The sequence below is a fragment of the Leuciscus leuciscus genome (assembly GCF_965113295.1).
Source record: "Leuciscus leuciscus genome assembly, chromosome: 7".
Taxonomy (NCBI): Eukaryota; Metazoa; Chordata; class Actinopteri; order Cypriniformes; family Leuciscidae; genus Leuciscus; species Leuciscus leuciscus.
Window position 1 is genome coordinate 17141078 of NC_138731.1, and position 23831 is coordinate 17164908.

Here is a 23831-nt window from a genome sequence, read left to right on the forward strand (position 1 = left end):
AATAAGGTTAGATAAACTCTTATAAACTTTTATAGATAGATATAAATGAATATGTAGCCATGTAACCCATTGTACCTTAATTTAAGAAATGAAGAAGAAGCAGAGTCTTGTGGCTAAAATATTGCAGTATGTAAATATATAACATTAACTTGTTTTCTGAAGTGCAGCAGTCATGTTTCTCTATAACAGTAAAGCAGGAAGTATGTTTTGTGGTCGGAATAACTAACCACACACAAAGCTGATGCTTAAAATGTTTCGCATGACCGTGAACACTTCACATGCATAGCAATAAACAAAAACAGTTCACAGTCTGAGGCTCTTCAAACTTTAATCCAATCAATAAGATACAAAAATAATTGATGCAATCAATGGTTCACATTGCCATATATTTATTTAGCAAGTAGCTGTGTATGTAGCATGTAGTGCACATTAGTACAGTCCGATGGGTTATTTAAAGCCATAATGACCAGTGGAATTTATATACTTATTTACATATTTTGACTAACAACATTTTTTGAAGGTTACACTGACTCATTGGTGAAGGGAAATGAAATGAATAATGTCTTAATTCAGATGTTATCCACAACTATCCAACAGACCAGCATAACACAATGAAATACCAAGTATAAAGGACATTTTCATCAACTGAAAAATCAGTATGGATAACTAATTTCCTCATGAATAATGTGTAACGGATGACAACTTTACACCTGAGCTCCTGGTATTATACTGAGGCTAAAAGCTAAGCAAAATTATAATGAACCACTAATAAATACCACTTCCCACATCAACCACAAAGGGAGTGGTTATACAACTTATACAGCGGTTTGTGTGAGAAAACGAACAGTATTTATATCGTTTTTACCTCTTATACACAGCCACGTCCAAGTGATCTGAGAGCGCGGGCGGGTATAGATATATACAATAGAAGTCGCATTGGCTACGGTTTCGTTCCAATGAACTGCAGTAGCCAAGGCGACTTCTATTGTTTTCTCACACAAACCGCTCATTTCGTGTCTTAGGCCATCAATGTGTACTTACGATGGGGAATTGTTTAATTTGGACGATGGGGAATTGTTTTAATTTGGACTCTGTGCATGCTCTTTGAGACAGTGACCATAGACCTGCATTATATGACTGACAGACAAGAACGGTTTGACCTAAAAATATCAAAATTGAAACTACTGCGGAAAAAAAGACACCTACATCTTGATGCCCTTGAAGTAAGCTAAAACATACCAACATTTTATTTCAAAGTGAACTATCCCTTTAAAAATGTTAAAAATTGATGCTGAATAAGACTTTCCCGGTGGGAAATAGCAGGACAGACCACGTGAAATTTCAGTGACTCAAGATGGCATGACATGGATACGTATTCATTAGATATAAACAACTTTTTTTTCTTTCATACACCATCTATCACTGCATGATTCTATAAGCTTCAGTAAATCGTAGAAAAAGGAGTTTTCCCAATGCATCTAGCGACACAGTACACGTTCCTGTTATCTCAGGGAACCGAGGTTACATTGTCAGTCACATCAGCAATAAGTCAAATTTAATAGAACAAAATTATTTCTGTGTTCACATTTGTTAAAAACTTTCTTTGCAACAAACCATCAGTCTATCACCCTGTTTACCCTGTCAGATCTGTGTTCTTTTCACCTGGCAACATCCTGATTATAATGGTAAATTATAGTATAGTCAAACATATCAAAGTTTAAAATTCATGTTCCTCTGAAAATTAAAAGGACATTTATATGATTAATATTTTAAGCAAATAGCATTTAAGGGACACAAACACATGCACATACAGATCCTTTGAGACTGTACTGATTCTTGGGACAGTCCTGTTCTAACACATGAAAATGACTGACAAACATCTTCCTGTATTGAGATGCTCATCTGATGAGTGGCAGACACATAAACTGGTGTCTTGAGAAGGAAAGATCATGTTCATGAAACTGTATGAAGACTGTAGACCTGATGAAAACAAAGAGAAAAACAAGTCAAACACAAACAACATTTCAGCTCTACTGTGCAATTCAGAAATTGCCATTTAACTGATATTAAAAATTACACTATTAACTACATGTAAATAAGGGATTTTACAACTTGTGTTTTACAATTTATGTTTTGCAGCAGTTGGGGGCCATAACTAGATGAACCAGTGAACAGACAGGATTGAGGTGTGTAGGAGGTCAAGTTGAACTGACTTACACAGGCTGTTATTGTGTGTCTGTCAATGGGAGAGATCATCTTCACCTGGGCAGATCATGCACAAATAGAAAGAAAACATATCACAATAACTTTAACTTCTCAAACCAGGAAAGATACAGGAGCGTAATAATAACCTGTGATGTGGTAAATACTTACATCCTCCTCATGTGATCCAGAGCTGATCTTCTGCCTCAATTTCCTGTTACAATGAACATTTGGAGAACAGCAGAATGTCTCTTAAAACACACTTTTCCCACAAGTTTACTTCATTTGCCCATTAACAAGTTAATGTAATGGAATTTACATTTCAAAAATGGATAATGTTTTGCTAAGGCTAATTTAGCTAGCATTTTATAAATCCTAAATATACACAAATTATTTCACAAAATAACTATTATTTGTTATAAATAATAATATTTTTGTTATAAAGTTTATTATTTTAAAATTGAATGTTTGGGTCCCACACAAGAGATAAATAATATAATCAATATCTAAAAGAATAGGCCCCACATCAATAAACATATATCAGGTGGTATTTAAGAAGAAGTGCAAATACTGATAGACTCTATATTCAAACAAAATGTAAATACAAGTGAAGAGTAAAGGTAAAATATGTAACCAGCTGTTGGAGGAGTTAATGAAAATAGCTTTTGCCGATAAAGCTGGCTATTTCTACTCATTTTAAATAGACACTGCCTACAAATAAACATTTGAAAAGTAGCAAATCATGTAAAAAGTCAGAAAACATTAAAGAAGGAAGCAGTTCATTATTCTATAGCATGGGTAAAGCTGTTGAGAAGCTGGAACTGCATGTCACTGTTGCTGAAGGAAGAAATGTTGATTAAAAACTCAATGTCTCTCACCTGTGAATGCAGACGCTGATGCTGATTATCAGAAAGACCATAATAACTCCAGAACATGAGATGATGATGATGTAGAGCGGCATTTGTTTGAGAGACGCTGGTCTGTTTTCTGACACACAAAAGAGTCAAACACACATGATATCGGTAAAGCAGCACTTAGATAGTCACTAGTTAAACATATATACTTATATTTCTTCTATAATAAATGCCCTTTATTTGTTTTTCATTTTTAGAAAACAAATCAAATAAATGAAATCATGGAGTAACCTGTTATTGTTAATGTCCATCTTATTGCTGCTGGAAGACAGGTGTAGTTTCCTGCATCAGACGCTTGTATTTGATGTATTTTTAATTCTTTTGAAACGGCTGGGTTGATGTGAATCCTGTTTGAGCTGAAGTTTCTCATAGTTCTGTTATTGGTCGAGTGATAACTAAAAATAACAGAGCTGTTCATTTTCCATGTGAAATCTTCATCAAATGGGGTTTTGTTGCAGTAAAGTGTCACTGTTTCCCCCACAAACACTGTTTTGTTGATGTGCTGCCGAATGCTTCGCTCTTGATTTGATTTGGAATAATCTGATGAAAAGACAGAAAATTAAACAACTATTAAGGCTTACAGTGCATCTGAAAAACACATCCCTGGATGGTAAAATTGTGAAAAGAATTTCACTGTCATCATGCAGTAGAAAAACTAAAAAAATTAGCAAAAACTCATGAGACACACAGCACTGTTCATATAGTGCTTAATCTTTAAACCCTGATAAAAAAAAACACACACATTATGATACAACTTTTTTCAACAATAAATAATAATATTATTTAGTCATCAAACTATGTTGGGCTTTATACCAACATGGAAAGGCTTCATCCTATTTATCGGCTTTGAGACGTAAGTAAGAAGAGGAAAGAAATCTTGATCTTAAATCAGTACCTGAATAGGTCAGGAGAAAAATGATGACACAGAGATCCAGATGAAGAATCCTGGTTTGAAAATTTGCCATAACAGGACACTCAGTTTAGGGGCTGTGAAGGAGTATAAACTATCACACTGTCCGCTCAGTATCTTAAAGGCTTGTAGACGTGCTGTAGCGCCTGAACTAGTAAGGGAGGAAGTGAAGATAGAGGGCAATGACTAAGACATACCCTTACGAAAAAGAAGTATTCAAGTGTTGTATTAGTATACTTCTTTTAAACTAAAAATAAGAAATACTTTCAGTATACATTTTATATACTTCTCAGAAATATACTTAAAATTACACTTAAGTGTACTTCACTTATACTGAGAGAAAAGTCCAAGTACATTTGGCCTGTACTTGTACTCAATCTTTTGATCGAGATATACTTAAGTATTCAAACTTGGCTTGTAGTTGTGTTAACTCTATTGATCGAGTAGCCTATACTTTTTTTTAACATAGTTTTTCATATACAGTCTTATGAAACTTACATTGTTTGAAAATATTTATAAGAATATATTATTATTATTATGATTATATTGATAAGAAACATATCTGTTTTATATCAATATTCTAATCAATATTTTCAAACAATGTAAGTTTCATAAGACTGTTTATGAAAAACTATGTTAAAAAAAAGTATATTTAATAGGCTACTCGATCAAAAAACAGATATGTTTCTAATTCTACGTATCCGAATTTTTGTGTAGGCTAGTCCACTGGTAGTGTACATAGGAATTTACTTTAATTCTACTTTACTCTTTCCCCACTATTGACAGAATTTTCAAGCCATCCATGTTTTCACTGTTATATGGTTAAGGGGGCGCTATATGACAACTTCTAGTACAGAATCTCAGGATCAAAACAAAGGAGAAGAAAAAGCTAAACCAACCCTGCGTCCAAATGTGCATACTATCCGCCCTATCTGCCCTAAATAGTATTGACAATTACTAATGTCACATACTATTTAGGAGGGATAGTATGCACATTGGGACCAGGGGCGTCATGCAAGCCCAAATTCTGGGGGGGGGCACAATCTGAGACGTTGCAATTGTTTTCTGACGGGTGATATGGATCATGTTAGGAGGGGTCAGCGGGTTTCTCCCCCTGAATTTTTTTTTATTCTGGCTGCTAAATATACCATTTCAATGCAGTTTGGGAGGGACAGAAATACCTTAACGGAGCTATAGCAGCAACCCTCCTCTATCTGAGGACTAAGTTAAAGTATCTATTTTGTAAGTTTATGTAAAAGACAGGTTGATGAAAGAAATGTAAGCTCAAATTCAAAAGCTTTTGAAGTCTACTTCATTAAAGCATGTTTACACACACACTTACTGTACACTTAGGCCTACTACACATGATTTTAAAAACAGTATTGCAGTTTTTATGTTATGATAATTGGTATGTGACCTAAGAACGATCTTACATTAAAGGTACATAAAGGTGCTGAGGTCTGACTTTGTGGTGCTCTGAAATTAAGTTATTTTATTATTAATATGTGATGAAGGACTTTGAAAGAAGTTTGACAGATTTCAGTGCTGAATAAGGTTAACACACTACCCCGTTTATTTGAAAATGGTTAATATTTGACAGAAATGTAAAAAAGTAATCAAAACCGATCAGATAACGTTACTATGGCTTTGTATGGCAGTAACGTTAACTAGTTTACGGTTAGACTAGGCTAGCTATCGGTAGCCTAATGTTACACTGACACAACTTAAGTTAATGCTCTGAATTCGCAGCTAATATCAAATCCATAACTTTTTGATCAAGTTAAAATTTCCAGGTCAACCACAAATAATCCCACTACCTTTTAATATCATCCGATAACTAATTCAATGCCGATTTGTTGCTTTGCCCACTTACCACTTCAAGACCATCTGTAAAACCAGGGACGGACTAACAATCTGTGCGCAGGCGCGCTGGAAGCTGTTTCATGCGAGGGGGGCTGGGGGCTGGGTTGGAAAATATGTGACGTCATAATGTTGTGGCTGATGACAAGACATGACATTTCTCTGTAGGCCTACTGTATATGTGTTGTAGCCATTAAAGAAAACATTTAGTTTCATATTTATGTTTAAATATTATAGGCTAATGTTATTTTTTTTATTTAATCAATGTTGGTTATGAAAGAGAGCATGCAGCATGAGAAAGATAATGATCATGAGATGCACAATATGACTGGAGACATGCAGCGGGTAAGACATGATTTTGACCACTTCATTGAGTTTTGTTTCGTAGAAAGACTATTTTTAAAAGATTTTCGTTTTGTATAAATTGTATCTTAATTTTGATCAATGTTTTATCAACCATTTGTTGATAAACAGACGATGTAATAAGGCGCCGGCACAATCACTTGCATGATTGTGAACTGGAGGGCGCCGAAACTCAGCTTGTGCCTCACAGATTTGAGAAATATAGGCTATCTATTATAGAAAACTTGTGCAAAGAAATGTGAAAAGCAATATGAACAGCCAACAGCAGGGGCACTAATACGATCACTTATATGCTACGTGTAAAAAACAACAACTGAGGAAGAAGAGTCGGCCTACTAGCCACTGACAGAAAGTTAGTTTTAGGCTGCACTTTTAAATTTGCTTACATTAATATTTGAATAGCAGTGGCTCTCCAACGTGGTGCCTGTGAGTTGCCCGCTAAACACATTCTATAAATAGCTCCAACTTGCCGTCGGGGTTCCAGACTACGAATAAATAGTATAATTTTGCGACCTTTTCAACTAAACGTTTCAATTTGAACTTTTGCCTCTACAAAATTACCCAACTCTCTTTGATTATACGCTGTCATTTGCGTTGCGTATGAGAAACATCAAATGGCAAACGCTCAAACTTGTTTGATCTGAGCAGAGCATTATTAGCTCGGCCCAAAAAAACAGCGATCGCGGACAAAGCAGCTGTGCGGGCTGATCTCGATCACACGAACATTATTACCAGGGCCGGCGCTAGCCATTTGGGTGCCCTAAGCACAAATGCTTGGTGGTGCCCCCCCCCACCCACCAAGGGAATAACAACCATTCAGAATTTCTTAGTTAGGTTCTCTTTACTTCCAAAATAACTGCTGCAAATAAATAATTTTACATTAACAATGGCACCAAACATGAAAAGAAATAAATAATATAAAGGTTAAAATTATAAATACCAAATACCACCACAATTACTAAAAACACAGATTTGGAACTGAACAATGTAAACACAGAAAGTTAAAAGTGCAAAGGTCAGGCACAATATAATAATTCTGTACATAATTTGACAACTCTGTGAATATGAAAATATACAAACACTGAGATTGTGGGGTTTTTTTTCCTTCTAATTGCAGTTTCAAAGTAAAAAGTAAAAAAAGAAAAAAAAAAAGAAAGATTTTAGCCATGCAGGGCTAAAGCCCCGGATCTATTGCACTACTATAGCGACGCCCCTGGACATGCATACGCATAGGCGTAATTTGCGGGTAGGACATGTCCCCACCACTTTTGAAACATCTCGCGGCACGAATGTACCAATACAAACAAACAAAACATCTCCAGTTAACCAGCAGAGCATTCATTTCATTCGTTTTTTAAATAAGAGTCGATCTAGCGCTGGAATGTGTTGTTTTTTTAAATCAACTGATCAAAGTGCTCGTTGCCGAGCGATCAGTGGCGCGGATACTATGTTTGTTTCTGGCTCGCGCACAGCCTTCACTCAGACGCGCGTTTCAATCCGTTGTGGAGAGACTCTCTATTCGCTCCGGTACAATTAGAAAACAAAAAGCACAAAAAGTGTCCCTGCCTGATATACAACCACTAAAAAACATAATCGGTTTTGATAAAAAAAAAACAAAAAAAAAACGATATGAGTGCGGACTAGAACTCAGAACCTCTGACACGCTTGGCAAAAATTCTACCACTGGACCACTTAAATACACACATAATTTTCGTCGGATCAACATATAATAGGCCTCATTGAACGACCACTTAAACCCAATATTAACATGCTTTAGACATATTTTATTTGTTATTTATACTAGTACCCTATTGTGATGATTTTTCACGACCCAGAATTTTTGGTGCCCCCCCAAGCACTTGGTGCCCTACGCGCAGTGCGTGATGTGCGTGTGCGGAGCGCCGGCCCTGATTATTACACAGAGCTGCGCGATCCACTGAGAAGCATTTAAATTCAGCGCAGAATTCTCTATCTCTATTATAAACCCACAAATGACTATGTGATTTAAGCTTGTAAAAAGCCAGATGAAACAGCGCTGATATTCTCAACATATTGACGCAAAAAAACAAACAAACAGGCGAAACATTGTTCCGAGAACAAACCAGCTATAGACATTTCACTTATGAAAACTTATGAATTAACTTTAGTAAAACAAACTTTTTTGGCAGAAATGTGCCTGTATTCATATTAAAAATGCTGTTATGTTAATATACGGTATATTAAATGTAGATGCAGTAATGTTTTGTTTAGAAGTTATGGCAGTTTATTTTTTTATTGATTTTTTTCATTTATATTTAAATACTAAATGTTTGGGCTACTGTTTTTGATAACACATACAATAGGTTTATAGAAAATCAACAAAAAAATCAATAAATATTTTCAGAATTTTGCAGGAATTGTTTTTGTTTTTAAACGCTTGTAAGTCTGAACCAGAATATCAAGATATTTTATTATTTCCCATATGATGGTGAAAAGTAAAAAAGCTTCACCATGTTATGTATAATAAATATTGGAGTATAACAAAAAAAAAATCTTCTAGATTATTTTATCCCTTGAGGTAGCCCTCGCACACAAAAAGGTTGGACTCTGGTATATAGTAACTATATGTTTTATTATTACAAGTTTGTGTAATTTGGGGTTACTGTATACACTCTCAGAAAAAAAGGTACGAAAGCTGTCACTGGGGCTGTACCTTTTTAAAAGGTAGCCTACATTTTTGTACCATATTGGTACCTTAATGGTACATATAAAAAGGACAAATTAGTACCTAAAAGGAACAAATTAGTACAGTGACATTTCATTATTTGTATTTTATGGCATTGTAGATTTTTTGTTTTTAATTGAAGGCTGAGGCTTCATTAATAAACACAACCCCAATTATCATCATTGGTTTTGAGATACTTGCTGTGAATACCTTGTCTGATAGGCTACAGTATTGTGGCATAGTAGTATCAGGACATTCTGGCTAGTGTCTGTCGCACACGGCTAGAGGCGAATGGCCGGATGATGGGCCTATTTGGGAGAAAGTCCAGGGCTGTTTTTTAGCCCCAGTCCGTCCCTGTGTAAAACATTGCCAGCTCAACGTGCGAGACGAGTGAGTTGCTTGAACATACACAGCACAGATTCTAGAGCGCTACGCGCGTGCTCTAGATTTGATATACACAGACACCATAGGAAAAAGGGGCGGACTGATGCATTGCTGACCGATTTATTACACATCCAGAAGAATACATTTGAGTCGTCATAGGCTCTGGTATATTATGGAGCATAATAGGAATAAAGTTGTGACAAAAAAATTATCAGGGAGGAAAAATCTGAGGGGGCACGTGCCGATAAATGTTCCATGCACTTTGAATGGGCATGACGCCACTGATTGGGACGCAGGCCAAGTGATAGAAGATTGCTCATGCAAATGTAAAATAACGTGATCATCAAACATTAAACAGCATGTAAATCAAATCTGCTTAATGTTACCAAATTAAATGTCGAACCCATGAAGAGAAAACGACAGTGAAGCTGTGGGGGTGTTGGACTCGATCTACTCCATCTGTGTTTTGATCATCGTTCTGAATCAGATCAAGGCGTAGTCTTTGACAAAAATGTTATTTTCTCAACTTTTTGTTTAAAGTGTTGCCTTTCTTTATGAAACTTACCGACATTCAAGTGTTGATAAAAAGGATGCATAAAGCTAAAATAAAATGTTTTTATAATTATTTAAAGTAGGCCTACAGTTAAATGTATTTTTCAAGTATAAAAAATAATATCTACATTTGAACATAGTAGTATACTGCAAGTGCAAAAATAATATATAAATAGTAAACTATAAGTATAATGTTATGGTCACTTAAAGAAAAATTACAAGTATACTTGCAGTATAAACTACCAAACTACTAGTTTACTGAGAGTGCACTTCAGTGTGTACTTTCATAAACAAAAAAATACTACTTGTGTAAAAATAGTAAACTACTAGTATACTTATAAGTTCACTTTTAGTACAGATGCATTACAAATGAGGAAAGTTTGTTACACTTATAGTACACTTAAATGTATACTTTTTATATACTAAAAGTGGGCCAGTTTAGTCCCAAACAGTATTGAAATAGTACACTTACAAGTTTACTACAAGTACACATTGATATTAGTATACTTACTACATAAAGTATACTTAAAAACATACTTGAACATTACTTAAGTATACTTCATAAAATCAACTTGAAGTATAGGCCTACTTCTTTTTCGTAAGGGTAGCCTACTTAATTATTAAGAATAGTTTTAGAATTATAATAATTATTAAATATGTAAATCCAAACACAGGTCACCTAAATGCAATGCTCACATATATAATGTGTACATATATAATGGATTGTAACAATATAATCGGATTAGTTTTGTGCTCTTGTCTTCATTGACCAGTGAAACCACAGAGCTCATTTTCCACAGCAGAATCGTCACATCCTGTCACTGTCTACCGTGTTTACTTGTCTTATTAAACAGCTCACGCTTGTTCATGTTCGACTTTGTGTTTACTTAAACACAAGCAAAAATATTCTTAATTTCTATGTTATATTTTTCTCTGCTCTATTTTACTCTTGAAACTGAGTATTACTCTGGTTTTACCTCAAAAAGCTTTGCAGATTTTATTAAAGCATAATAGACATCTAACGGACATTATGTATTTACCCTTATCAACCAAATTTACAACCTAATCAAGACTGGTCATAACTTTTTTTTAGTCAGTTACATAAAACTGTATGTTGCATTTGAATCACAAAAATTTGTAAAACTAGTTTATTAGGCTAGTTATTAAGACAGTCTTAACAGAAGTTAAAGTTGAGACTAAGTTTTTGCAATGGTCACTTGTCTGAATTATAAGAGCCATGTGTGATAATTGTAGATGCAAATGAAAAACCTTTATTGAATTGAATATTTTATGTGACGATACACTACACACATCCTATGAAATATACATGCACAGTTCCACTAGAGAACACATTCTTTTTGTATAATTTTTTGGGGGTTGGGGTGTTTTGCGTACTTGTTAATAATTAATAATTTATAATGTTTATAATTGTTAATAATCTACTTGATTTCATCACGGGAAATGATGCTTGCAAAATGTAAATCTCTGTCCATCATTTTAAAAGGAAATTTTCTCATAATATTGGAAATATTTACATTTTAAACCATGAAGGCGAGCTTGTGGATATCACATAAGCAAGTGCCAACTTTGCTCTAGAGTTATGCCGGTGAAGAAGTCTCAAACCCCAGTCAATTATTCACTACAGAAAGTGGAAGTATAAACATCTGACGCTGCATTAACGGTAGGATACCCTGTCTCCTTCGTCGCCACTGGTCCCAACCATCCCTTGTCTCCTTCGTCGCCACTGGTCCCAACCATCCCATTTCTCCTTTGTCACTGCTGGTCCCGTCCAGCCTCCTGTCTCCTTTGTCACTGATGGTCCCATCCAGCACCATTTCTCCTTTGTCGCCACTGGTCCCATCCATCCCCTCTCTCCTTCGTCGCCACTGGTCCCGTCCAGTCCCCTGTCTCCTTCATTGCTAGCCTCCCTCTTCCTCCAACTCCTTCCAGTTCCTCACCTTCATCTCTGCTGGCTCCCATTAGCTCCTCTGCTCCACCTATGGTGGCTCCGCCAACCTCTTCAGTTCCGCCTCTTCCGGCTCCCTTCAGCTCCTCTGTCCCACGAGCTGCCAGCTCCGCCTTGGCCCTTCAGACCTGGGGTGTCACCCTGTGTTCCTGCATTTGAGTGTAAAACTGGTGTGCTGGCCTTGTGTATTGCAGTTAATTTGCACACCTTGTTGTTTGTGTGTGCTCTGGTGTCAAAACAGCATTGTAGTTCTTTTGCTATCAGGTAGTGATTTTTCACTTTACTTCCTAACATTGTTTCGGTATTGAAATGTATTGTATCTATCTTATATGAACTTTTTATGTTATGAGAAGCTGAAGGGAGTGGGTGCCACTTTTTCTTTTGTAATACATTTATCCATGTTTTTAGTTAGTCAGGGAGTGGAGGGAAGCACATGGTTATTTTTCTTCTTCTACCTGTATAGCTGATTTATTTCTCCTTCCAAGAAGGAGAAGTAAGTAACCCCTTTAGTAAGTAACCCCTTTATTTGTTGTTTTGGCTAGACCTTCTCCTGAAGATTGATTGCTTCCATTTTCTTTGTTTAACTTAAATTAAGTGACTTTATTTTGCATCATCAAGTGGCTGGCTCACATTTCTGAGGCAGAGGACTGAAGGGAATCCTCCACGTTTACGTTTCTTTTTTTAATTTAATTTGAACCTGTTACCCTCTCCCAACCCTAGACTGGGAGAGCTTGTAACACCTTGGTTACCAGTTATGTTCACCTGCCCTTCCTCGTTATCTCCTGTGTATTTAAGGCCTCAGTTTAATTCTGATCTGATATTTTCTTTGGTAAAGCTGTCGTGTTGTTTTCAAGTTGGATTGCCTTTTTTGCTAAAGTTAAATGTATCTACCTCTCTCTGCGCCATCTGCCTTCACCTGCACCTAGGACCTTATGGAATTTAAGACATTATTACAGTAATATTTTTCTGTAAAGCAAAAAAGTAATGCGTGTTGTGAAAAACACACAAACTGTAATGATGAGGCAGTGTCGTTGAGATCCATTTGCAGTATCTTTATTGGTAATAGTAAACGTAACACAATCAGGCAGGGGTCAATCACCAGAAAAGGATATATCTGAGGCAGTCCACAATCGTAGTCGATGGGCGGGCAGGCAGCAAACAGTGAAACATACATCCAGTCAAACGAAGCAGGGTCACAATAGCATGAAGCAGAGTGTCAAAACGAGTAGAACAGTCCAGGATCAGTAAACGAGGAATCAGTATAATAGTCCGGGTGATGAGTGGCAGGTGTACAGATAATCAGTACCAGCTCACGGGTTTATGGGAAATGGAGTGAAAATGTGTAATGTTAATATTTGGGAGATGGAGCCCTCTGGTGGTGAGTGGGAGGAAACACAGAGGCTTGATTCGTGACACAAATATCCCACTACCTTTGTTGCTCTTGATCCTTATATGCTTTATTATACCTCATCAAATTGCATTTATTCATTGAAAAGTTGCCATGTCCAATATGCTACAATGATGGTCAAAAAGTTAATGTTGAGGAGAACAGAATTTGTAAAGGACATGTTGATTGGTTCCGGTTTTGTGCTTTAATTATTTTTCTAAATTTGTTTCAAAATGTACGCACAGTGTAACAGATTAATGATTAAAGGTCTGAAGCATCTTTAGTAAGTGTGCAGAAACAGAAAAACAGCCTTCATGACATGTACTATATGAAACTGATCAGCTGTGTATGACATCTGGCTTTCGCTTCTGACAGGATTCTCTTTGATGGGAGGGAAACTGTCTTACATTGACAGTCAGGAAAGTTTTCACTTGTCATTTTACAGAGACTGTGACTTAAGTCTAATTACAAACAAAGTCCAATTAACATTTTAAAAATTGATGCTGAATAAGACTTTCCTGGTGGGAAATAGCAGGACAGACCACGTGAAATTTCAGTGACTCAAGATGGCATGACATGGATACGTAGAGGCATAGTAATCATTAGAAATAAACAACTTTTTTTTGGTTCATGCACACATCATTTACATATAGGTACATCACAAACGTTTAGGACCATATCAGTCTTATGGTATAAGCAGTTGTGACAATTAACCAATTAAGAAATCACACCTGCCAAATCTAGATGAAGAAATCAAAGAAAACTGAGATGTGAGTTTTGGTCATATTTGACCTCTACATGAACTAGAACCCTTCCTTGTGGCTCCGACATACGGTCTGAGTCTCTTAGTACCGGGCGGTTACCTCACCCTACCTTACCTTGGTGCCCTTTGGGCCCTTATTCAAGCGTCCTGGGCCAAGGCCTTAGAACGATTGTCGTTCCGCAGTTATAAGCACGCCGCGATTGGACTGGGTTCCCAATGTGTCTAACAACGCAGTACGAGTGAACCATGTCGATAGGGAACGTTCTCGGTTACTTGCGTAACCTTAGTTGGTTCCCTGAGATAACGGGAACGAGTACTGAGTAACTTGCCGTGCTGTCATGCTGCATTACTCGGTGTTCATTGCTTCAGTCGACTTGACCTGAGTTCCTATGGCAGAATGCCCGCATTATCCAGAGGGGTAGCCCTGCCCATATTGGCGGCCTCTAGCGGGCTTTCATGACAAAGTTTCAGGCAGCTATGCTGCTCAGCCATTGGTTCGTGCAGTTACACTGTGTGATTCTATAAGCTTCAGTAAATCTGAGAAAAAGGAGTTTTCCCAATGCGTCTAGCGACACAGTACACGTTCCTGTTATCTCAGGGATAACTGAGATAATTATAACTGGATAATAGGTAACTGAGTACATTCTCCTGCAGTAAGAACTCCCGAAGTCTGTATCTGCACTGTCAGTCACATCAGCAATACTGTAAGTCAAATTTAATAGAACAAAATTATTTCTGTTCACATTTGTTAAAAAAAATGATTTGCAACAAACCATCAGTCAATCACCCTGTTTACGCTGTCAGATCTGTGTTCTTTTCACCTGGCAACATCCTGATTATAATGGTAAATTATAGTATAGTCAAACATATCAAAGTTTAAAATTCATGTTCCTCTGAAAATGAGAAGGACATTTATATGCTTAATATTTTAAGTAAATAAGCAAATAGCATTTTAGGGACAAAAACCACATGCACATACAGATCCTTTGAGACTGTACTGATTCTTGGGACAGTCCTGTTCTAACACATGAAAATGACTGACAAACATCTTCCTGTATTGAGATGCTCATCTGATGAGTGGCAGACACATAAACTGGTGTCTTGAGAAGGAAAGATCATGTTCATGAAACTGTATGAAGACTGTAGACCTGATGAAAACAAAGAGAAAAACAAGTCAAACACGAACAACATTTCAGCTCTGCTGTGCAATTCAGAAATTACCATTTAACTGATATTAAAAATTACACTATTAACTACATGTAAATAAGTAATTTTAAACTTTTGTTTTACAATTTATGTTTTGCAGCAGTTGGGGGGGGGGCATAAATAGATGAACCAGTGAACAGACAGGAATGAGGTGTGTAGGAGGTCAAGTTGAACTGACTTACACAGGCTGTTATTGTGTGTCTGTCAACGTGAGAGATCATCTTCACCTGGGCAGATCATGCACAAATAGAAAGAAAACATATCACAAGAACTTTAACTTCTCAAACGAGGAAAGATACAGGAGCCTAATAATAACCTGTGGTAAATACTTACATCCTCCTCATGTGATCCAGAGCTGATCTTCTGCTTCAATTTCCTGTTACAATGAACATTTGGAGAACAACAGAATGTCTCTTAAAACACACTTTTCCCACAAGTTTACTTCATTTGCCCATTAAAAATTTAATGTGATGGAATTTACATTTTAAAAATGGATAATGTTTTGCTAAGGCTAATTTAGCTAGCATTTTATAAATACTAAATATACACAAAATATTTCCACAAAATAACACTTTTGAAATTAATATTTTTGTTATAAAGTTTATTATTTTAAAACTGAATGTTTGGGTCCTGGACAAGAGTTAAATAATATAATCAATATCTAAAAGAATAGGCCCCACATCAATAAACATATATCAGGTGGTATTTAAGAAGAAGTGCAAATACTTATAGATTCTATATTCAAACAAAATGTAAATACAAGTGAACAGCTTGTAAAGGTAAAGGTAAAATATGTAACCAGCTGTTGGCTGAGTTAATGAAAATAACTTTTGCCGATAAAGCTGGCTATTTCTACTCATTTTAAATAGACACTGCCTACAAATAAACATTTGAAAAGTAGCAAATCATGTAAAAAGTCAGAAAACATTAAAGAAGGAAGCAGTTCATTATTCTATAGCATGGGTAAAGCTGTTGAGAAGCTGGAACTACATGTCACTGTTGCTGAAGGAAGAAATGTTGATTAAAAACTCAATGTCTCTCACCTGTGAATGCAGACGCTGAAGCTGATTATCAGAAAGACCATAATAACTCCAGAACATGAGATGATGATGATGATGATGATGATGATGTAGAGCGGCATTTGTTTGAGAGACGCTGGTCTGTTTTCTGACACACAAAAGAGTCAAACACACATGATATCGGTAAAGCAGCACTTAGATAGTCACTAGTTAAACACATATACTTATATTTCCTCTATAATAAATGCCCTTTATTTGTTTTTCATTTTTAGAAAACAAATCAAATAAATGAAATCATGGAGTAACCTGTTATTGTTAATGTCCATCTTGTTGCTGCTGGATAACAGGTGTAGTTTCCTGCATCAGACGCTTGTATTTGATGTATTTTTAATTCTTTTGAAACGGCTGGGTTGATGTGAATCCTGTTTGAGCTGAAGTTTCTCATAGTTATGTTACTGAACGAGTCATAACTAAAAATAACAGAGCTGTTCATTTTCCATGTGAAATCTTCATCAAATGGGGTTTTGTTGCAGTAAAGTGTCACTGTTTCCCCCACAAACACTGTTTTGTTGATGTGCTGCCGAATGCTTCGCTCTTGATTTGATTTGGAATAATCTGATGAAAAGACAGAAAATTAAACAACTACTAAGGCTTACAATGTATCTGAAAAACGCATCCCTGGATGGTAAACTTGTGAAAAGAATTTCACTGTCATCATGCAGTAGAAAAACTTATAAAACACACAACACTGTTCATATGGTGCTTAATCTTTAAACCCTGATTAAAAAACACACATTAGGATACAACTTTTTTCAACAACTCCACTAAATTGTAAAAATGTTAAATAATATTATTATTTAGTCATCAAACTATGTTAGGCTTTATACAAACATGCAAAGGCTACATTCATCGTTTTGAGACACCAGAAAACAAGTGAGGAGGTAATAAATCTTGATCTTAAATCAGTACCTGTGTAAGTCAGGAGAATAATGATGACACAGAGATCCAGATGAAGAATCCTGGTTTGAAAATTTGCCATAACAGGACACTCAGTTTAAGGGCTGTAAAGGAGTAGGCCTATAAACTGTCTTACTGTCCGCTCAGTATCTTGAAGGCTTGTAGACGTGCTGTAGAGACTGAACTAGTAAAGGAAGAAGTGAAGAGAGATGGCAATGACTAAGACAGCTGATGAGAAAAATACTTAATTATTAAGAATAGTTTTTAGAATTAGAATAATTGTTAAACATGTAATTTCAAACACAGGTCACCTAAATGCAATGCTCACATCTACAGTATAAAATGGATGGCAACAAATATAATAGTATTAGTTTTGTGCTCTTGTCTTCAGTGACCAGTGAAACCACAGAGCTCATTTTCCACAGCAGAACCGTCACATCCTGTCACTGTCTACCGTGTTTACTTGTCTTATTAAACAGCTCACGCTTGTTCATTCGAAAAAAAACTTCACTTTCGAAAAAAAAAAAAACTTCGTTACTATGTTATATTTTTCTCTGGCTCTGCTCTATGTTACTCTTGAAACTGAGTATTGCTCTGCTTTTTATGCAAAAAGCTCTGCAGATTTTATTAAAGCTTTGCTCAATATACATCTAACAAGTCTAGCTTGTCAACCAGATTTACAACCTAATCAAGACTGGTCATAACTTTTTTTTAAGTCAGTTACATAAAACCATAGGCTGGTCTAATTTGAATCTGAAAAATGACTGATAACTCCTTGATAAACTAGTTTATCAGACTATATAGTTCTTAAGACACAGTCTTAACAGAAGTTAAAGTTAAGACTAAGTTTATGCAATGACTACTTGTCTGACTAATTGCCAGAGAGCGATGTGTTTTAAGCGAATGAAAAACCTTTATTATGTGAATATTTTATGTGCACATACACTTCACACATTCTCAGATATGAAGTACACAGTTAGCCTATTCACAGTTCCACTAGAGAACACTTTCTTTTTGTATAATTAAAAAAATCTGGTCAACTAACTGTTGTATTTGTTTAAGTGTAAGTAATGTTACTAAGCTTTAGTTTGTTTAATCAAAATCTTTCAACTTAATTGTGAGCATGTTACTGATGTGACATAAGTTTAATCACTACATCTTTATTGTTTGGTTTGCTGTCAGTTTATGAAGTAACATTATTCAAAATGAACAAGCACCATTTTTTCAACATTGGGAAATTCAAATATTTAACCAATACAAAAAATGAATTATGTGTCTACAAAAAAATTCTGATAATTGAATTGATTAGATTTGACAATTGAAGGTTAGATAAACTCCTGTGGTTTTATAGATAAATATAAATGAATATGTAGCCATGTAGCCCATTTTGCCTTAATAAAAAAAAAAAAAAGAAGAAGCAGTAGAGTCTTGTGGCTAAAATCTTGCAGTATGTAAATGTATAACATTAACTTGTTTTCTGAAGTGCAGCAGTCATGTTTCTCTATAACAGTAAAGCAGGAAGCATGTTTTGTGGTCGGAATAACTAACCACACACAAAGCTGATGCTTAAAATGTTTCTCATGACCAAGATCACTTCACATTCATAACAAATAAACAAAAACAGTTCACAGTCTGAGGCTCTTCAAACTTTAATCCAATCAATAAGATAATAAAATAATTGATACTACAATCGATGGTTCACATTGCCATATATTTCTTTAGCAAGTAGCTGTGTATGTAGCATGTTGTGCACATTAGTACAGTCCGATGGGTTATTTAATGCCATAATGACCAGCTGACTGTATATACTTATTTACATATTTTGACTAACACCATTTTTTGAAGGTTACACTGACTCATGAGTTGAAGGGAAATGAATAATGTCTTTATTCAGATGTTATCCACAACTATCCAACAGACCAGCATAACACAATGAGAGACCACATATCAAGGACATTTTCGTCAACTGAAAAATCAGTATGGATAACTAATTTCCTCATGAATAATGTGTAACGGGATGACAACTTTACACCTTAGCTCCTGGTATTACTGAGGCTCATAATTAACCACTAATAAATACCACTTCCCACATCAACCACAAAGGGGGAGGTGTTGCATCTCTGTGAGACCATCACCATTTCACATTCTCAATCTCTGCTGACTTTTGCACACAATAACTTTTTGTACTACAATAAACATGAGTGTCTGCATTGTAACAACCAGAGCCGCCTTAACCTAATGTTAGGCCCCGGGGCTGAGAGGTTTTGTAGGCCCCCCATCCCCTCAATTTAAAGAGTCTCATTTAAAAAAAGTGTAATAGCCTATCTATAGATAATCTACATCCCAAAATGCATTAGTTTCTTTCGAGACCTACAACAGTGATTTTTAAAAATATTGTTTTTCATTTTAATATTGTTATTAACATATCACTGAGCACATAAACACACATCCCAAAATGCATTAGTTTCTTTCGAGACCTACAACAGTGATTTTTAAAAATATTGTTTTTCATTTTAATATTGTTATTAACATATCACTGAGCACATAAACACACAAGACACTTTATTTAACAACCACACACAGCAACTAAATTTAAACTTTATGCAAATGAGAAGCGATTTTCGCGAGCGACGACCAATAGGAAAGAAGCCTTTCAGTGGAGCTCAGCTCCCGTCACCGTCTGGAGTGAAATTGCATGTGAATCGGCAAGACCGAAGAGTTCAAGGGCGATTTCACTGTTTTATATGATTTGACTGTAACTAACCACAAACATGGATATAATAAAATGATGCATGGAAAAGAAACTGTCGACAGTCTCAGTGAGTTTAATTCATACATTTATAGTTCGAGTGTTGTAGTTTTATGATGCAAGTTTAGCACTGCTGCAGTTCATTTTACAGTGCATTATGTTGACTATTAGGGACAAGAAAATGTATTAGCCTATTTGTCAAATTCGGATGACGTTTTAGTAATTGATGACAGTTTGAGTGAGTTTAATTTGTAGATTGATCGATCGTTAATCTAGTAAATGATTTAATCCCTGAACACTGCTGTGTGTAATATAAAAACACTCTCCCAACAGCATACTGTTTCTTTTGAGCCTAATTCCTAGTCAAATTAAAATGATATAGTTGTATAATATCACTTGTGGTGGTGTTTTGTATAGATGTGGCCAGACGAGCAGTCTCGCCTCATTCGCGCCGCGGGACCTCTAGACGCGCGTAAACGCGTCTTTACAACACTGAAATCACTCGCGCCAGACGCTCTATTCGCGTTTGGTGTGAACGCACCTTAACAATAACATTAGAGCGACAGCACTACCAACACCCACAAGCGACTAGCGACATACAGCGACAAAATCTGACAAGTTAAAACAATAGGCTATGACCTTTTCAGCTCATCATGAACCTGAACATGGGAGGCCCCTGAACTTGGGAGGCCCCTGGGCTTCAGCCCAGGTAAGCCCGTGCATTAAGGCGGCCTTGGTAACAACTGAGACAAATCAGACACAATTATTTGTTATATTTAAAGGAACACTCCACCGTTTTTTGAAATAGGGCTTATTCACTTTCTTTCCTACATTTAGATAGGTGGGCAAATGCATTTTTGTCTCAGTGCATGCATTGTTTTAGTTTGACAGGGTCTGCGCTAGCTTAGCTTAGCACAATGAATGGAATCCTTTGTTGCCAGCTAGCATGTCCTGAGTAAAAGTGATATCATTTTTTTTTAAAACCCACCTAATTACTTCTTGTGGCCTGCGTATTCACAACAAGTACAAATAGTGATGCAGATTAACACTAGGCGATTTCCTAGGCAGATATTGACTTATATATTAAGGACTATATTAGGCCGAAGCACTGCTACTTGGGCATGATATCTCTGCGCCCAAGTAGCAGTGCTTCACCTGTGCTTCCCCCTAATATAGTCCCAAGTCAATATCTGCATAGGAAATCGTCTAGTGTTAATCTGCATCGCTATTTGTACTTGTTGTGAATACGCAGGCCACAAGAAGTAATTAGGTGGGTTTTTTAAATTTTTTATATCACTTTTACTCAGGACATGCTAGCTGGCAACAAAGGATTCCATTCATTATGCTAAGCTAAGCTAGCGCCGACCCTGTCAAACTAAAACAATGCATGCACTGAGACAAAAATGCATTTGCCCACCTATCTAAATGTAGGAAAGAAGGTGAATAAGCCCTATTTCAAAAAACGGTGGAGTGTTCCTTTAACAAATACTATTTAAAACTCACTCTGGGATCTATGCTCCCATCCCCCCAACTAGGGCAAGATCCATACCATCAGATAAGATGGTTTTATTGCTGTTAAAAATGTTACCATATAGGGAAGACAGAAACAGACCTTAAAACAGACTTTCCTGCATTAATTTGATTCAATGAACATGCATCGCAGAACATTGTGTGAATGATTTACTGTCTTGTGTATTGTCTTTTAATTCTATAATTTTTTTGATACTGTGTATTTTATGATCGAACCAACGGTCAATGTAACCTCACCTATACCATGTTTGGTCCGAAATGATCGTGTATATGATATGTCGATAGCTGTGCAACATATTAGTATTACAAGAATCTTTCATAGTTTTTTCTTCAGCAACCAATGCAGCTGCACATGCAAATTGGCACGTTTGAAACAAAGATCCATAAATCGCCAACAGAGGAATTTCCCCGCTTGGAAATTTCACCCTTCTAATTGGTCAAGCAAACCCGGAGAGGTGGGACTTTTCTCAGGCTTTATTAGAGACAAATTCACAGTGACCCCCCTCTTCTTCTTCTGGCTTCTACTTATGCTTCTTCGGGTTGATGTCTGTGTGGACCCCCACCGGGGGCCATCATGACCTGCTAGGCCTTCACTCTCCCAACAGAGTCAGACTGTAATTTCTTCATTCCAACTCAGAAGAAAACTGCAACTTTACCATCCACTCTTCCGACTTCCTCCCTTTTCCTGCTTGCTCTGCGTGGCCTCTACCGACCAGCACTCCAACCATGTGCTCATGGAGAGAGAGAAAACCTTGAACCAGAACAGAGTCAAACAAACCATTCAAGTTCATCACCATTTCTTCCTTCAACGCAGAAGAAATCGTTTGAAACTCATGGAACCATCAAAATCCTTCAGGAATTTCACAAAATTATTTCACTGCAAAGGCCATGCAAGTATACATTTAATGAGGTGCTCTGAAAATAATAAGTTGATGGTTCTTTTCATAGTTATAGCTTCATTCCATGTTTACGGTTTCATCCTGTCACTTTAAATTTTACCCATGTATGTGTGATTGTGCGAATGTGTATATGTTTAGATGAGTTATGTTTGTGATTTAGTTGATTTTAGTTGATTGGTATTTGGTTCTGATTATCTGCCCTGCAAACAAGGTCTATTTAATGATTTCGAGATTTTGACTAAATGTTCTTTGTAGTACTGTACAGTAAGAAAGTTATTTCCCAACCCCAGAAATTAACATTTTTATTAATCAATTAATAACCAATATTGAGGGTTCACAGGATGAACTGATTAATTGGTTGTAATGTTAATGAAGCTACATCAAGTTAATCCGATTAACTGATCCAAATATTCATAATTATTCATAACAAGTTATGAACAATTATTAATATTTTCCTTATGAGCTAATTTGCTACAGCAGGAAGATACGAGATAATCAAGCAAGCGTTCTGTTGTTGATTAGTTTCAATATAAAGTCAGCAAGGAAGGACCATTCACCTTAAATCACTGAACAACTTTTAGGCCAGGCATTTTTCTCCACTACTATGTTATTTTATATTATTTTATTTTTTATTTCTTGCCACAGTCGTCTTTAACTTGCTTTGAGTCCAAGTATCACTGGAGCAGTGATACTTGGACAGTTTCTCAGCAGCTGCGTGTGGTGATGAGATGAGATTTTTCAGCTTACTCATTGGTCCTTAATTACTAATTAAGAAATCTAATCTTGACCAGACAGGAGTGCCTGTGATTGTGGTGTCATTCAATATGCAAATATTGCATATTGCATTGGATATGCCCATTTCTTTCAGATAAGCTCCCTCCATATCTGTTTTTTAAATCTAAGTTAAAAAGCGTATATTTGTTTGATAAGGCATACAATCTATGTTGAAGCACTCTTGCATCATATTTTATTATTATTTTATTATTGGGTTGTATTTAATGGTGCTATACAAATAAAATTGTCATTGCCATTATACGAAAGCTTAAAGATATATACGCAAGAAACTGTCCATCTTGGCAATGTTTTTATGGGGTAGGTTTCCAGGTCTTTTCCCAACCCTCCTGGCTTGTTCACCAGCCATGGAGGAGTGTTTGATTCAACCCAGGAATAGATGACGACATTGACTATGCCAGTTCAGTGCTCCAATCTCCAATCGCGCTGGTCCCGTCGAGCCCCCTGTCTCTTTTGTCGTCGCTGGTCCCGTCCAGCTCCCTGTCTCCTTCATTGCTGTTGGTCCTGCCTAGCCCCCCTCTTCCTACAGGTCCTTCCAGTTCCACAACTTCATCTCTGCTGGCTCCCATCAGTTCCTTTGCTCCGTCTATGGTGGTTCCGCCAACCTCTTCAGTTCCCCCTCTTCCGGCTCCCTTCAGCTCCTCTGTCCCACAAGCTACCAGCTCAGCCTTAGC

The 23831-nt window shown here is 36.4% G+C and overlaps 2 protein-coding genes across 2 annotated transcripts in view; both read right to left on the reverse strand.

Moving 5' to 3' along the window:
* Nucleotides 1–1100: 1100 nt before the first annotated feature.
* On the reverse strand, nucleotides 1101–4466 carry LOC309503167 (uncharacterized protein). Its single transcript, XM_082175891.1, has 6 exons — nucleotides 4012–4466; nucleotides 3348–3656; nucleotides 3081–3189; nucleotides 2374–2416; nucleotides 2218–2262; nucleotides 1101–1980 (listed from the first exon to the last, which is right to left on the reverse strand). The coding sequence occupies exons 1-6, from the start codon at nucleotides 4079–4081 to the stop codon at nucleotides 1954–1956; spliced, it is 603 nt and encodes a 200-aa protein (XP_082032017.1). The 5' UTR covers nucleotides 4082–4466; the 3' UTR covers nucleotides 1101–1953.
* Nucleotides 4467–13890: 9424 nt separating this feature from the next.
* The window catches only part of LOC309503164 (uncharacterized protein), a 111120-nt gene continuing 101179 nt past the window's right edge, over nucleotides 13891–23831 (reverse strand). Inside the window, exons 2-6 of the mRNA XM_082175888.1 lie at nucleotides 16537–16845; nucleotides 16255–16378; nucleotides 15545–15587; nucleotides 15394–15438; nucleotides 13891–15153 (exon numbers count right to left, since the gene is read on the reverse strand). Of these exons, the coding sequence (XP_082032014.1) occupies nucleotides 15127–15153; nucleotides 15394–15438; nucleotides 15545–15587; nucleotides 16255–16378; nucleotides 16537–16845 (548 nt within the window). The 3' untranslated portion in view covers nucleotides 13891–15126. The remainder of the gene's footprint in view (nucleotides 15154–15393; nucleotides 15439–15544; nucleotides 15588–16254; nucleotides 16379–16536; nucleotides 16846–23831) is intronic.

Coding starts and splice junctions, on each gene's coding strand:
- LOC309503167 (XM_082175891.1), bottom strand. CDS start 4,081: ATGGCAAATTTTCAAACCAGGATTCTTCATCTGGATCTCTGTGTCATC. Junction 3,657..4,011: donor TTTTCTCCTGACCTATTCAG/GTACTGATTTAA, acceptor TCTTTTCATCAG/ATTATTCCAAATCAAATCAA. Junction 1,981..2,217: donor GACACACAATAACAGCCTGT/GTAAGTCAGTTC, acceptor TGTTTTCATCAG/GTCTACAGTCTTCATACAGT.